This window comes from Labeo rohita, chromosome 10, assembly GCF_022985175.1.
Source record: "Labeo rohita strain BAU-BD-2019 chromosome 10, IGBB_LRoh.1.0, whole genome shotgun sequence".
NCBI lineage: Eukaryota > Metazoa > Chordata > Actinopteri > Cypriniformes > Cyprinidae > Labeo > Labeo rohita.
Window position 1 is genome coordinate 15,764,276 of NC_066878.1, and position 15,849 is coordinate 15,780,124.

The 15,849-nt window shown below is 35.2% G+C and overlaps 1 protein-coding gene across 2 annotated transcripts; it reads left to right on the top strand.

Moving 5' to 3' along the window:
• Positions 1–12,360: 12,360 nt before the first annotated feature.
• ppp1r3c2a (protein phosphatase 1 regulatory subunit 3C2, duplicate a) lies at positions 12,361–14,401 on the top strand. Of its 2 annotated transcripts, none has more exons than XM_051121234.1 (3): positions 12,361–12,553; positions 12,663–12,731; positions 13,055–14,401. In XM_051121234.1, exons 2-3 carry the CDS (start codon positions 12,718–12,720, stop codon positions 14,025–14,027), a joined length of 987 nt encoding a protein of 328 aa, XP_050977191.1. In that variant the 5' UTR covers positions 12,361–12,553; positions 12,663–12,717; the 3' UTR covers positions 14,028–14,401. The 2 variants fall into 2 exon arrangements, with proteins under 2 accessions (XP_050977191.1, XP_050977192.1); XM_051121235.1 differs by having other exon boundaries at positions 12,666–12,731.
• Positions 14,402–15,849: the final 1,448 nt, after the last annotated feature.

Consider the following 15,849-nt stretch of genomic DNA (forward strand, 5'->3'; position numbering starts at 1 on the left):
ACTTTCAGTGTTTCAAGTTCACACAGGTATGTGATTCACTTGGGAAAATGCCTGGCATCTGTTTGCAATAGCTTCTTATTTTAATCCAATAGGCTATTATGAAATCCGATTCTATAAAGCATAAATCTTTCCATTGAGATACTAATAGGCACAAATACAACATAAGCTAACCGCCTTTGTGTTTAATTAGAAAGCGGCTAGCTGTATCTTCCAAGGCAGTTGGCAATAACGTCTCCCTCTTCAGCTTCTATCTCTTAGCACTAATATCACAGCCGTGAACATCTGAATTCAGCTCGTGATGTTTCTGTGAAACACATCTGTGCTGAACCACAAAGATTTGATCCACTTTTCACAGGGTGCTGCAATCAATCAACTCATCCATCACATCTATTCTCTAAAAATGGATGGTGTAACACAGTTTTCCTCTTGTGGGGCGTCATTTTCTGTGCCCAGCTTCGCAAGCCAGAAAAGAATCACAAGCAAGCATGTTTAAGCTTTGATTAAGATAACGTAGTTTAAAGACAGTTGAGATTGTGGTTTGTGTACTGCACTGCAGATTAGAAGGGAGCATGCACACTTAAACATTATCTGGTGCTTTGCTGCCATCATGTGGTTACACAGTGTTATTTGTTGGTTGTGAACACATTTTGTTGGTTCATACAATGAAGGTGCTAAAGCCCTATTGTTTTTGTTCAGACATTAAACTTAAAGGGATAGTTCACCAAAAAATGAACATTCTGTCATAAATTACTCACCCTTGTGTCGTTCCAAATCCGTAAGACCTTTGTTCATCTTTGGAACACAAATTAAGATATTTTTTATTAAATCCAAGAGCTTTCTGAGCCTACATAGAGTGTTTTCACGACACGTTGTCAATCGGCCATTTTGGCGGCAATGAATGTAAACAATGCCACTGAACCAAATAAAACACATCATTTGCTGATCATTGCTGCTGAAAATGATCAATTATTGTCATGTTTTGGGCTGTACTAATCGGTCGGACCAGGAAAAACATTTATTATACACTGCCAAAAGTTATAACAAATCAAGGAGAAGAGTGTAAAAAACTGTCTGAGGAACAAAAGGCGTTTGTGGTTGGCCAAACTAAACCAGGATTTCCGGGGCAAGAATCTTGACAACATTCATCTTTGTTTTTATCACTTCCAGTCAGGTAGGTGAAATATTAGGCAAATAATTTAATTAATACTGCTTGTATGCGTCTTTACCACCTATTAACTGTAGTTTGTTAAAATATTACGGCCTTTTCTGCTTACTGAGTCCTTCTCTATATGATTTATAGAGCAGCTTTCACACATTTTTTCTGTGATTTAGACAGCATAAATTAGCAGAACAACATATTCAGTACATTAACCGTGCAATCCATGCTGTTGTTTACATCCGAGCATCGTCAATATGGCCGCACAGCTGGTTAACTGACCAAACTGTGACATAAATGCAAACCCTCTATAGAGAGTAAAGCAACTGACACATTCAAGGCCTAGAAATCCATTGTGGTACTTTTGTGAATGTGCGTCGAAGACTGACACAGAAGAGAAGAAATTGTTAAATAAAGCTGTTATTTTTGTTTTCCGTTTCTCACAGCTTCATAATATTAAGGTTGAACCACTGATGTCACATGGACTATTTTAACGATGTTCTTACTACCTTTCTGGGCCTTGAAATTGTTAGTTGTGTTGCTGTCTATGCAGGGTCAGAAAGCGCTCAGGTTTCATCAAAAATATCTTAATTTGTGTTCCAAAGATGATCGAAGTTCTTAGGTTTGGAACGACATTAGGGTGAGTAATTAAAGACAGAATTTTCATTTTGGGGTGAACTATCCATTTATTGAAATGATCCCAAATCTGACCCACTGAGAATTTGCAAGTGAATTGACATCTATGCAACACTAGTTGTCGCTATAATGCAAACATTAACGGTGTTGTTTCTACAAAGTAGAGGTGAACAATCCTGTTCCTAGAGATCTACCTACCTATAGAGTTCAGCTCCAACCCTTATCCGACACACCTGTCTGTGCTCCTGAAGATCGTAATTAGCTGATACAGCTGTGTTTGAACAGGGTTGGAGCCTGGGGCATTTCTAGGATTTGAAAACATCTGGGGCTGGTGCCAAAACATCAGGGGCTTGTGGTAGTGATAGGAGCTCACATCATACTTACATAAGATTTAGTTAGACACAGGTGAGTGAACCTGGATCCTTCTAGGGACGTGTGGGGGCATGCCCATTTAATTTTATTAACCAAAAAAAACATGTCTAATTAGTTAAAACAATGGAACTTATACAATTTAACGTCAATTTATCAAAAGTTAAGTTATGTTTAGGGCCCTATGAAATTATTTTTTCTCACCTTATGTTTTTTGGTTACCAAATTTGTCTTTATTTGAATGCACAAAACAAGTTTTATTTATTTCTACAACAGCCTTATGAAGTTCTGTGTTGTGTATTTACATTTTTCTGGTGATCAAATAAAGGCATAAAACATCAATTTATAAATTAATTTATCTTTTAATAAATAAAAAATTAATTTTATTTGGGGCAAATAAAGGGGATGTACTATTAAAATGTAAAAGATGGAATAAATATTGTGTAACAAAGTTTTAATTTTTCAACAGTAGTAGTAGTAGTAGTAGTAGTATTACTGTAGGTGTGTACATTCTACTGAATGATAGTAATATTTAGGATAGTATGTTTCTGGCACAATGTCTACAAGCTAAACCAAATTTTTATTTTGGCATGTTGCCGTGAATACCTTTACATTTCTGTGAGTATATGACACTGGTTTTACTCAAATGAAACAGTGAACTGCTCACAAAGTACTCTCAGAACAGATCTGGAGATGTTGTTCATGCATTTTTATTTTATTTTTTTTTTTTTTATAGCAGACGCTGAAATCACCGCAAGCGTCAATATGTGTGTAGTAAAGGAAACCGCGTGTGCGTCTGCAACATTCATTAATTCATTCATTCATTCATAAAGAGACACGCAAAACATGCAGGATTCATATTTAAATGGTATTTTGCTCTTAATGTTTACAGGGACTAGTCCATATCGCGATTTGATTGAAGTGTAATGACCGACTTTTGATTAATTAATTCAAACTTTGACAAATTCCATGAATTCTTCTAAATCATAGGGCGATACAAAAACATTCGGGGCTAGAGGAAAATCTTTCGGGGCTCAAGCCCTGAATGATTAGCCCTAGCCACGCCCCTGCTTGTAGCTGAACTTTGCAAGAAGATAGATCTCCAGGAACAGGACTGGGCATCCTCGATATACTGTATAGAGCAGGGGTGGGGAACGTTGATCCTCGAGGGCCGATGTCTCTGCAGAGTTCAGCTCCAACCCTAAAAAAAACACACCTGAACAAGCTAATCAAGGTCTTCAGGATACAGGTTGGTATTTTTCAGGTTCCCCACAACTGGTATAGAGTAACCATACATCCTCTTTTTCCCATGTCCTGACTGGGATTTGCATAAACTAACTGGAAATATCTTTGTTAAAAGAGCGAAAAAGAGAATGATGGTCATCTACACTGTCAAAAACAATTTGTTGAGTCAACTTAAAATAATTTGTTACCTGGCTGCCTTACAATTTTAAGTTCAGTCAACTCAAAAAAAAAAAAGTTTGTTCAGCTTGAAATATTAAGTTGTACTAAGTAATTTGGATATTTGAGTTGATTTAACTAACTTAAATTTTAAGGCAGCTGGGTTACTTACCCAGCTTTTAAGTTTAACAAACACAAATATCTAAGTTGTCACTTAGTACAACTTAACATTTCAAATTTGACTAAACTTATTTGAGTTGACTGAACTTAAAATTGTAAGGCAGCAGGGTAACAAATTATTTTAAGCTGACTCAGTTGTGATTTTTTGTTTTTTACAGTGTATATCTTGGGAACTAGAATCTTTTTTCCTAATTCCTTGAGTTCTCTCAAATCTATTGGCTTTCAGTTATTACTGATACGGGTTGCATGATGAAACTTGCTGCTTGTCATCTAGAGTCGTTTCAGGCAAAAAGTTGTTTAAAGAATTTCCACTAATTTGGTTTCTGTTGCTATTTAACAGTTTGGTAGATAACAAATTACAGTTGGATGTACAGCAAATGTGTTACAATCTGCCAATATCTTGCACTAACTGAAAATTCAAAGACATTTTTGTTTAAATGTTTATTTTATGTTTCTGTGAATGTTAAAATTCAGTGCTGTTCTTTCCCTTTAGAGTGTCTTGGTCACATGGTTTTGGATTTGTCCTTAGAATTGTCCACCAAAAATGTCTATCTAAATGTCTGTTTAAAGAAGAAAAAAGAGAAATGTTCTTTCTCATGTACCTGTTGATCCAGTTTCTTGCTAAATTTGCATGTATAAACAAAAAAAGCTGTTCTAAGACTTCTGGTTCACTGATTAGCTTGGCAAATTAATGGTTTTTAGGCATGGCCTACACTGACTGAGTGCGCTATATTTATTCCTGACAGTAATCAGTAATCAGTCTTTTTGGACATTTTGAGGGCGCACAAAAAATGTTATCAATATTTTGGCCTAAACCTTCTAGATATTTAATTGAGACACTTTATATTAACCACACTTAGATGACACTTGCTGAAAATCTAGAAACGGTGGTACTTTTCTCATTTTTTCCCAATGTGCTCAGATCCTGGGAACTAATATTGTGTTGCCATGTTACATAAACTGACCTACAACGCCTTCCTAGACAAGCTGTTCTACATAATCATCCACATTCCAGGTTCAGGAGTGATACACCAAGAACCAGTTATTCAATTATATAAATTAAGCTGCATATCAAGACCTGTTACAGGAAATACTGGCACGCCACCGAAAAAGTTTCAGTTAGAAGAAAGTTTTGCAGTGCACAACATTACGGCCTAATACTAATGTGACACTAATATGTCACATATATATATATATATATATAAGGGAAAGCATTAACCTTCCTATGTTCTTTCTCCAGTCTAACTGGGAGTCTGAAACCGATCAAAGTGTGCACAAAGGTCCGGCATCTGCACAGATCAATGCAGAGATTAGTAGCAGAATTGGAGAGCAGAGATGGTGACATTTGCTTTGCCAGTGCTGCCTTTCCAATAAATGAGAATTCCCAGATAACAGTCTACCTGTTGAGGAGAATTGATCACCTGAGTTTGCTGAGGCAATCCTTATTGATTTCGTTCAATCAGCACGCGTGCAGTGGTTTTACAGACTAAGATGATAGATTCAGTGAAGTCCACACAGCCAATTACCACTTCGATTTGATGCGTGTGTGTATTTGTGTGCTATATTATTGTTAGAGCGAACTGCACGAAGCTTGAGGCACATATAGATGCCGACCTGAGAGAAATGACAAGATGTGCGAAATAGACTGATATCTGGTAAAACGTTCTGTGTTCTGTTTGGCAAACTGATGACACTGAATTTTGGTGCACTGCCATCATAATATTTTATAAGTTTGTTTGCTCTGTCTTGCGTTTGCACTTACTTGCGGCTATACTGGAGGTACTCAGATGTAAACAACAGCATGGATTGCACGATTAATGTACTACTGAATAGGCTGAATAGGTTGTTCTGCTAATTTATGCTGTGTAAATCATAGGAAAAAAGTGTGGAAGCTGTTAAATCATATAGAGAAGGACTTAGTACAATGGAAAGGGGCCAAATTTTTAGATAAATTTAATAGGTGGTAACGATACGTACAAGAAGTATTAATTAAGATATTAGCCTTATATTTCACCTACTAGACCAGAAATGATAACAAGAAACACATTTTTTTTTTTTTAAGATTCTTGCCCTGGAAATCCTGGTTCAGTTTGGCCAACCATAAACGCGTTCCTTCCTCAGTTTTTTGCACTCTTCTCCTTGATTTGGTATAACTTTTGGCAGTCTATATTACTCCAAATGTTTTCCTTGATCTGACCGATTAGTACAGCCCAAAACATGACACTAACTGAACATTTTCAGCAGCAAAAATCAGCAAAATATGCAAGTTTTGTTCGGTTTAGTGGCATTGTTTACATTCAGTGCTGCCAATATGGCCAACTGATGACGCGTCGTGTAAAGTTTTTATGGCTACTTTAAAAACTTTATGGCTATGTTCACACTGCATGTGAATGTGGCCCAAATCCTTTTTTTTTTTTTGCTCACATGTGACTCAGATCTGTTTTTCTCATGTCAGTGTGAACACCACAAACCACATGAAATCTGATCTTTTCAATTCCGCTTTGTGCCACTTCCATATGTGGTACTAAATCGGATACAGGTCAGATGTTTTGCAGTGCGACTGCAGTCTGAATAGTCATATTGGAATTCATGCAACTTTTACGTCACTTTAGATCAACATTAGTCATTTTTCATACCTACCCAAGATTTTACATACCCAAAGTTATCTAGATAATTGTGAAAGGTAGGTAATTCAGTGGAAGTGTGATGTGTCAGAACTCATAAACAAACACAACAAACTCTTCTGCCACATCCTTGTCTTTATTTTTCATATTGCCTGTGCATTGTTTCACTAGCTTCTGCAGCTGATCACATTATAAATAAAAACGTAATCACTTACTTTGTTCTCCATGTTTACTTCCGTAAGACGGCGCGCTACACAAGTGTTGCCATGTCCACCATTTTTTGTGTGAAAACTGGGCTACTGTTTCACTGTTGTTTTTCAACTCCATGGGTTGAAGTGACCCCGCTAGTGCAATATTTACCCCCCGGAACATGATTAGGCTAGTTTTGGACTAGTTTTGAGAAGCAATTGGATGGTTTTTGTTGCTGGCAACTTTGTTCATATTGGGGATGCATCATTTTTGCATGCAGATCAGTATCATCAAATCATATATTTACGAAGCATTCATGAATCTGGAGGAGAATCTTCAGGAAGGTGAATGAGCCCCAGTGACCCCAAACAGAATTTCATAACTTAAAGGAACATTACAATTAAATTTTGCTGAAAATGTTTTCATCAGAACAGATTTGGAGAAATTTAGCATTACATCATTTGCTCAGCAATGGATCCTCTGCAGTGAATGGGTGCCGTCAGAATGAGAGTACAAACAGCTGATTAAAAACATCACAATAATCCACACCACTCTAGTCCATCAATTAACATCTTGTGAAGAGAAATCTGCATGTTTTCATGCAGAGTCCAGAAGCCATAATAACTTCCTCCAGTGAGTCCATCCCCTGTTGTCCTCTCACATCACAATCCATCGTCATATGTGTTTTTAGAATGATTTTGGACCATTTTTGCCTGTGCTTGATCTGTGCATATATCTCTCCCCCTTTCAAAAGCAGTATTATAGATAGAGGACTCATATTTTAGCCGGAAGCAACAGTTTGGAGCTAAAAGTTTTTTTTATTTCACAAGACGTTAACTGATGGACTGGAGTGGTGTGGATTATTGTAATGTTTTTATCAGCTGTTTGGACTCTCATTCTGACAGCACCCATTCACTGCAGAGGATCCATTGGTGAGCAACTGACGTAAAGCTAAATTTCTCCAAATCCTAAAAACTCATCTACATCCAGGCCTGAGGGTAAGTGCATTTTGAGTTAATTTTAATCTTGGGTGTTCTATTTCTTTAAACCACCTTTAGCAATGTACCAATGTCAGTCAGTACAAACTATCAAACCCAGTAGCATCCATGGCAACATAATATCTATTGAGAATTAAAAGTGATCTGCATTTCAAAAGGGTTACAAAATTTCATTCTTTTGTGTCTTCAATGTGAAAGCTAATAGGATCATCTGGACAGAAGTCATAAGGAGTGCCTGAAACTTGTTGGATAAGAACTTGGAGATCTTGGTTGCACAACCGTGTGCAAGATCCACCTAACGTACTCCTTCACCTTTCTGTGATGTTATGAAACAAGAATGTACACACCCGTACCGAAGTAGCAGCTTTTGTTTTGTTGTAAAGGCTTGACTCAAGACAAGTTATGCCAGACATTTTTATTATGAGCGTGTGAGAAACTGCTTTCTGATATTTTAATTAAAAATCAATGACATGTGCATTTTATGCAAAATATTTCTTCATTAATGCAGTGTCGGATCTTGGATGTCTCCTATTTTTACAGGAGCAGTTTCACATAAGAATCTCCTTTAGAACCTTTACCACTAAAAAAAGAAACAGTTACACTTACAAAAGGGCTGTGCAGAGTTTACATTGAACATAAATCATAAATTAAACTTAAAGCGTGTTTTATTAATAGAATTTTATTTTTATATGTGATAATGCATCTTGTTTCCATCCACTATTACAGTAATGACAGACAGTCACCACACTGTAAAAAGTTTCACCAGTTTCAACTTAAAAACGTAAGTTCAGCAGCTCCCTTAAAATTTTAAGTGAAATCAACTTAAAACTACAAGTCACTTCAACTCACTACAATAAAGTGAGTTAAAATGACTTGTACTTTTAAGTTGATTTAACTTAAAATTTTAAGGCAGCTGCTAAACTTAAGTTGAAACTGGTGAAAAAACACTGTTCAAAAGGTTTTTGAGTAAAATAATACTTTTATTCAGCAAGGATTCAATTGATCAGAAGTGACAGTAAAGACTTTGCAGCCTTGAAAAAAATGTAATTCAGTTGGGGGTTTTTTTAGCATTTTAGCACTTCAGCACAATATATGTCTTTTCAAAACAGTTTTATTTCCAAGTTTCCTTGTAACTTACAACACCCAGTGAGCAACCTAGTGGCAAGGAGAATCTGTTGCTAATTCAAAAACCCTACACTCTTAAAAATAAAGGTGCTTTACAAGGTTAGAAGAATAGAAGAACCATTTTTGGTTCCACAAAGAACCATTTAGTCAAAGGTTCTTAAAGAACTATCTCTTTTTATAATCTGAAGAACCTTATTTTGCCACAAAGAACCTTTTGTGAAACAGAAAGGTTCTTCAGATGTTAAATGTTCTTTATGGAACCATTTAGACCAAAAAGGTTCTTCTATGGCATCATGAAGCACCTTTATTTTTAAGAGTGTACAGTGAAAAAGTTGTAGATTAGAAGAGGTTTTTCCACAAGTGATTTCCAACTATGGTTATGACCCTAACATTTTACATGCACATCCAATTCAGATGAAGAAGTGTGTCAGATTTTTATTCCGATTTCACAGGTACAACGTCACAAGATGATTTCACAGAGCTCACCGATGCCGTAATAATATTTTCATTATGAAATGACTCCTATGTTAATCATGTTTCTGTGCAGCTTTTCTCAACATTTTCTAATGAAATAACAATTCACATGCTGCCTGCAATAACAGTTTAGTCAAGTTGGGCTCAGTTGTTTGTCATCTTTATTATTGCTATTATTTATTTGTTTGTTTTTAGATTTTATCTGCTAATTCATGTTTGAAATGAAATGCAAATAAAGACGTTATAAGCTTTTGAAAAATGCACATGTGCTGCCTGTTTATTGCAGTATTTATATTATGTAAGCATTACCAATTTTCATTGCATTTCAGCATGTCTTGTTTGCAATTCTTATATAATCAAAACTTAACAACCAGTTACCATCAACTGCAGATAAGCAGTGGAAAAAATGTCCAAGTAATTATTCGATCATCAGACTTCATTCATAGTCTGTTAGGGTGAGGTTTTCTCTAGTTCTTCTGGAGATTTAGTGTGTCTGCTTTGGGTAATTACTTGCAGGTAGCTTCATGACACAGATCGTCCTGCCAATGCATTACCTCAACTAGGCCTACGTATTGTATAAATGATTGTATAAATGATCTCATTTCAAACTCGAAATATTTAACAGGTCATACCTTGTGATCCACAGTATACATACATTTTGTATTTCTAAGAAAATTATAACACATCAAGCTTGTGACCTCAAGTGGCCTCGACATCAAGTTGTTTTTTTTTTTTGGGGGGGGTTGACAATATCAGTCAAATTAGGTCATTTTACAATGACCTCAAATGTAGCTAATTATCTAATCAAAATGAGATCTATGCATAGTAATCGATTAGTTTGTGCTAATACGTATTATGTAATGTTATGCAGTAATGCATTATGTGTAAAACAATAGGCCTGTGTATCTGACAAGTCAAGAGCAGCCATTGTTTTAAATGTAGCTAAAGAATTCTTTCACATACTATGTACATATATGGAAGACTCACGCATGGGTGTTTCTTTAACTAGATCACCTTTGTGTCAGAAGGGTTGATTTTTATTCAAATTCAATCTTTTTTTATAGTTACTATTTTTTCTTGCACCTCAACCCAGTTTTGTGTCTTTTGGATGTGCATACCTGTTTGCATTTTATTGTTATTTCCATAATGACCCACAAATTTTGCACGCTTTTCAGATAAGTTTGCTTATTTCCAGTGAACAGATGTGCATTCTTACACTTATACTTCTTATATTGAAAATGAGCCCTGAAGTGTGAAGAAAACAAAGAAAAAATTATGCATATACACTGTCAAAAGATTTTTAATGTTTTTGTTGTTGTTGTTGTTGTTGTTGTTGTTGTTTTAAGAATTCTCTTCTGGTCACCTGGCCTGCATTTATTTGATCGAAGATACAGCAAAAGCAGTAATATTGTGAAATATTCTTACTATTTAAAATAACTGCTTTCTATTTGAATCTATTTTAAAATGTAATTTATTCCTGTGATCAAAACTAAATTTTCTGCATCATTACTCCAGTCTTAAGTGTCACATGATCCTTCAGAAATCATTCTAATATGCTGATTTGCTGTTCAATAAACATTTTTTTTTATTATTATTATTATCATCAATATTTAAATTAATATTAATAATATATTATTTATGAATAGAAAGATCCAACGATTGGCATTCATCTGAAATAAAACGCTTTTGTAACATTATACACTATACCATTCAAAAGCTTTGAGTCAGTATATTTTATTATTTATTTATTTATTTATTTATTTTAAAATAAATTATAGAAATGTATACTTTTATGTAACAAGGATGCTTTAAATTGATCAGTGATGCTAAAGATATTTATAATGTTACAGAAGATTTCTATTTCAGATAAATGCTGTTTTTCTGATCTTTCCATTCATCAAAGAAGCCTGAAAAAAATGTTTTCAACATAATAATAGTGGTAAATGTTTTTTTGGTTTTTTTGAGCAGCAAATCAGCATATCAGAATAATTTCTGAAGGATCATGTGACTGGAGTAATGATGCTAAAAATTTGCTATACATAATATAATATTAATATAAATTTAAATATTGATGATAATAATAATAAAAAATGATTCTTGAACAGCAAATCAGCATATTAAAATGATTTCTGAAGTATCATGTGACTGGAGTAATGATGCTGAAAATTTGCTATAAATAATATAATATTAATATTAATTTAAATATTGATGATGATAATAATAATAATAATAATAATAATAATGTTTCTTGAACAGCAAATCAGCTTATTAAAATGATTTCTGAAGGATCATGTGACTGGAGTAATGATGCTGAAACTTTAGCTTTGATCACAGGAATAAATTACATTTTAAAATATATTAAAATAGAAAACGGTTATTTTAAATAGTAAAAATATTTCACAATATTACTGCTTTTGCTGTATTTTGGATCAAATAAACGCACACATGGTGAGCAGAAGAGACTTCTTTAAAAAAAAAAAAAAAAAACATTAAAAATCTTACTGTTCAAAAACGTTTGACTGGTAATGTATATGTTAACAATATTATTATGTCATGTCCAAGTAAGCAAGAACAATAAAAACAGTGTCAAATAATTTTTCTTTTCTTTTTCTTTTTTTTTTTTTTTTTTTTTTTTTTTTTTTTTTTTTTTTTTTTTTTTTGTTCTGTTTCACTTGTACAATGATATAAGATTATTTCATCAAGTTTACAGATGCCGCAATAATATTTGGAATATAAAATGACACTTGCATTAATCACGTTTCTGTGGAGCATTCGTCAGTGTCTGCAATAACAACTAATCGTAGCCACCCTTGACAGCCCTGATGAGGTAAAACCTAGTTAATATAATTTATTAAATTATTATCAGATTTGTTCCTGCGTTTTATTTTAAATCACGTTTCGAAATCTTCACGATTTTCATAAAAGCAGAGAATTCCAATGTGATTCATGTTCACCGTTAAGTAGCTAGAATTTAATAAACTAGCGAGAGTGTCATTGCTAACTGTTTTTTGTATTTGTTTTGTTGCTAATTCCCTCGTTACTCATTCGATGGAAATGATCTATCAGACCTAATAGATGAATGTATTGGATCGTTTAAAAGTCTGTAATACTTAAGATTATCCATACGTCATTCAGGAGGGCAAGCTATGCCTTGAGCCTCAAGCACACGTCTGAAATAAGCCACGCCCCTTCAAGTACGCTTTAAAAGCCCAGAAGAAACAGCCGAGCGCAAGAGTACCTGTTTATGTTTGAGTGAAGCTGCGAATGAAAGTTCCTTGTATGGCAAACAGTGATGTTTACTTCTCATAACTACTTCTGTCGTGCGTTTCTTTGACATTGACTGCACTTCTACATTTGAAGTTAAAGGATAATCAATTTGAGCGCATCTTCCATTGACAGAGGTGAGTGAAGAACTTATAATAGCCTAGTTATGCATGTTTTAACACCATGTGTCGTTTGTAAACAGTATATATTCAGTCACAGATATTTATTTACTGTTTTCTTTTCCAGCAGACAGCTCACCATCTGAAATCATCTTCATCTGACGTTCATCTCATAACCAAAAATGAGCAGCACAAAGTAAGTTCAGTAGTTTTCTGCACAAAAATACAGCATGTGATATGATAAAAAGCTATTTTTTTGTTTTTAGTTAAGTTACAGTACGAGTTAAAATGCATGTTGGGATAACCTATTACAAAACATTGTCATATTGATCCAAATTGTCTGAGACAACAAGTGAAAATGTTTTATTTTGCATTTTTATAATTGCATTATCACTTATGTTAATTAAAAAGTGAAAACAGCTTTAAATTAGGTTTGACTAAATTTCACTTTTGGACCCCATTGTGTCTCTGCATTTTCCAAATTGTCTAATATAGCTTTTCCTCCATGTGTTTTCACAGAACTGTTGGAATCAGCATTTACACTTTCCCTGAGCGTGTGATGCCAGTGGATTTGGCCATGCATGCGCAGTTTAGCCAACCGGTGTCTCAGCTCCTTGGCATGTCTGCTCTGAGGGCTTCTCCACCCAACGTGTCCTCACCGGAGCTTCAACTAAGGGGACTTTCTCCCCCTTCACCCACATCTTCACTATCTTCATCCAGCTCCACCAGCTCCCTGTCCTCATGCTCTCCCGGCACGCCACGCAAGAAGAAGCGAGTTGTGTTCGCAGACGCCAAAGGCCTCTCTCTCACATCCGTGCGCCTATTCACCACCGACCCTTCGGAGACGGAAACGGATGACGCACTGCAACCCGAGGAGCATGTGAAGCCTAGAACACCCATGCAGACCGTGAGGCTGCGACTTAAGCTTGGTTTTCCACAGCCTGTTCCAGACCGTGCAAGCTTGAAGGAAAACTACGTGCAGTTAGAGAGCTGTGGCCTGTCAGAAAAGGCGTTTAGCGGGACCGTACGGGTGTGCAACATTAAATATGACAAGACTGTCTTCATCCGCATTACTTTTGACTCATGGCGAAGCCATAAAGACATTGCGTGCACTTATGTGAGGGAACCAAATGTATCTTTGGAGACTGAATTGTTTTCTTTTAATGTGCCGCTACCGTCCGATCTGGACCCGAAGGAACACGTGGAGTTCTTCATAGTGTTTCGACCCGGCAATACCATGCAGCGCGTGGACAACAACAAAGGTAAAAACTACTGCATTCTTGTGGAAAACGTGGCGCCGGAACCTCGGCCGGTGACGACAAGCAGGCGAACCTTCGCTATACCAAGCCCTCAGCGTTATTCTGCATGGCCCGGGGCCAGAGGTCATGAACTACATAGGATGAGACACCTGGCATGCAAAGGCCCACTCTACACGGAGCGTCTGCTAAACAGGACCTGGGGAAGAATGGCCAATGTTCCTCCGTTGTGTTAAGATGGGACTGAAACACATGTGCGGTCCACATTTCTAATTGCGGATTCAACAAAGTATGAAAATGAAGCAACTTTATGCACCTCGGTGTTGTACATATACTTGAATGGACTCAGCGCTTACTGGTTTGCACGTGCTGTTAAAAGTGAAATGTGAATGTTGACTATATACATTTAAATATGTTTAAATTGGATTTTGCACATTTCTACATTTCTTCTACAGCTAAAATATGTTTTATGGGAAACTGGCTCGCTTTCCCTATCACCTGCCCTTCATTGATGTGTGAAAGTGGTGTAAATGAATCCTTTGTATATATGTATATATGATTATGTATTTATTTTGAACTCTTTAATTAAAAAGAAGCTACTTTCCATGAACTTTTGCATGATTTGTGAGTCTGCAGGAATTGTGTCACTCTGTCAAGTTATTGAGCAACTTTGTAGCAGTAGCAAGCGTTGGGTATAAGTTAGTGCATGCCTGAGGCTTTTTCACGCCTGAACTGGTCTCATAGCTTAATGTATTATATCGAGGCACTCCTCAAGTCTATTATCTCACTCAAACCACACCTAGCAACCAGCAAAACAATTAGTGTGCAAGAATGTTCCAGATGTTCTCATGGAAAATGAACATGTCATACCTAATTTTCTAAAGCTTTTGAGAATGTCAACAACACCACACAGTCAACCACAGCAATTATGTGTAAACATTTACACATGACTTTATTTAACATTTACATGTGACTTTATTTCCCCAAATGTGACAGCTGTACAAAGTTCTATAATAATATAGTAATATATAAAAATTGTGAAAAGACAATTACAATTTTAAATAACTTTTCTGTAAACATTTTGCTCATATTTATTATATATATATATATATATATATATATATATATATATATATATATACATATGCAGTGAGACAATAATGTTGTGAAAGACAATTAAAATTTTAAATAACTTATAAACATTTGCCTCATATACATATATATATATATATATATACATGTATGTGTGTGTGTGTGTGTGTGTGTGTGTGTATATATATATATATATATATATATGCAGTGAGCCAAATGTATTTTCTCTAACTACTCTGATTGATTCAGAGTGTAAATAATTGTTACACTGATTCAATCAGAGCGACTGATTCAAAATTGGTTTGTGAGTCTTTTGACAAATGTAAAGCAGTTTAATTAGCCATAAAGCATATTGCTAGATCAACATCTTTGTTGTTTCTGGAACAGCATTCTATTACATTCATTGCCTTAGGGATGAGGTTAGAGTTTATAGTAGGTTTAAAGTTGAAAGAATGCTGTTGGGGGTTAGAAAAGAAAAAAAAAATCATGTTCAACATAGTAAACAAATGGCAGCTGTCATTACCAAAAAAAAAAAAAAAAGTGACAAGGATGTTAGTGCATGTAAATTTTATATACCAACCTACCTGATTCTGTCTTTTACCTTTACTGTTTTTAAATAATACACAAGTGGTGAAATGTTAAGCCATATGACCCTTGAACTTTTTAACTCATCAAGAATGTATACAGCATTACCCACCCAAACAAAAAAAATGTCATTGCCATATAACTAATATACAATGCAATAAACATTGACTAAACAAAACAACAAAACAAAGCACCATAACATGATAAACTGATGTAATCATGGTCAGTTTAATCATAGATAATCAAATGTGATTCATCATGAAAGGACTTCTGGACACATCCATTTACAAATTTTATTAATATAATTCACTTCAAAAATGAAGAAAATTACATCAGCCTTAGGCAATCACAGTGTGCTGATATACAGCCATATTGCATGGC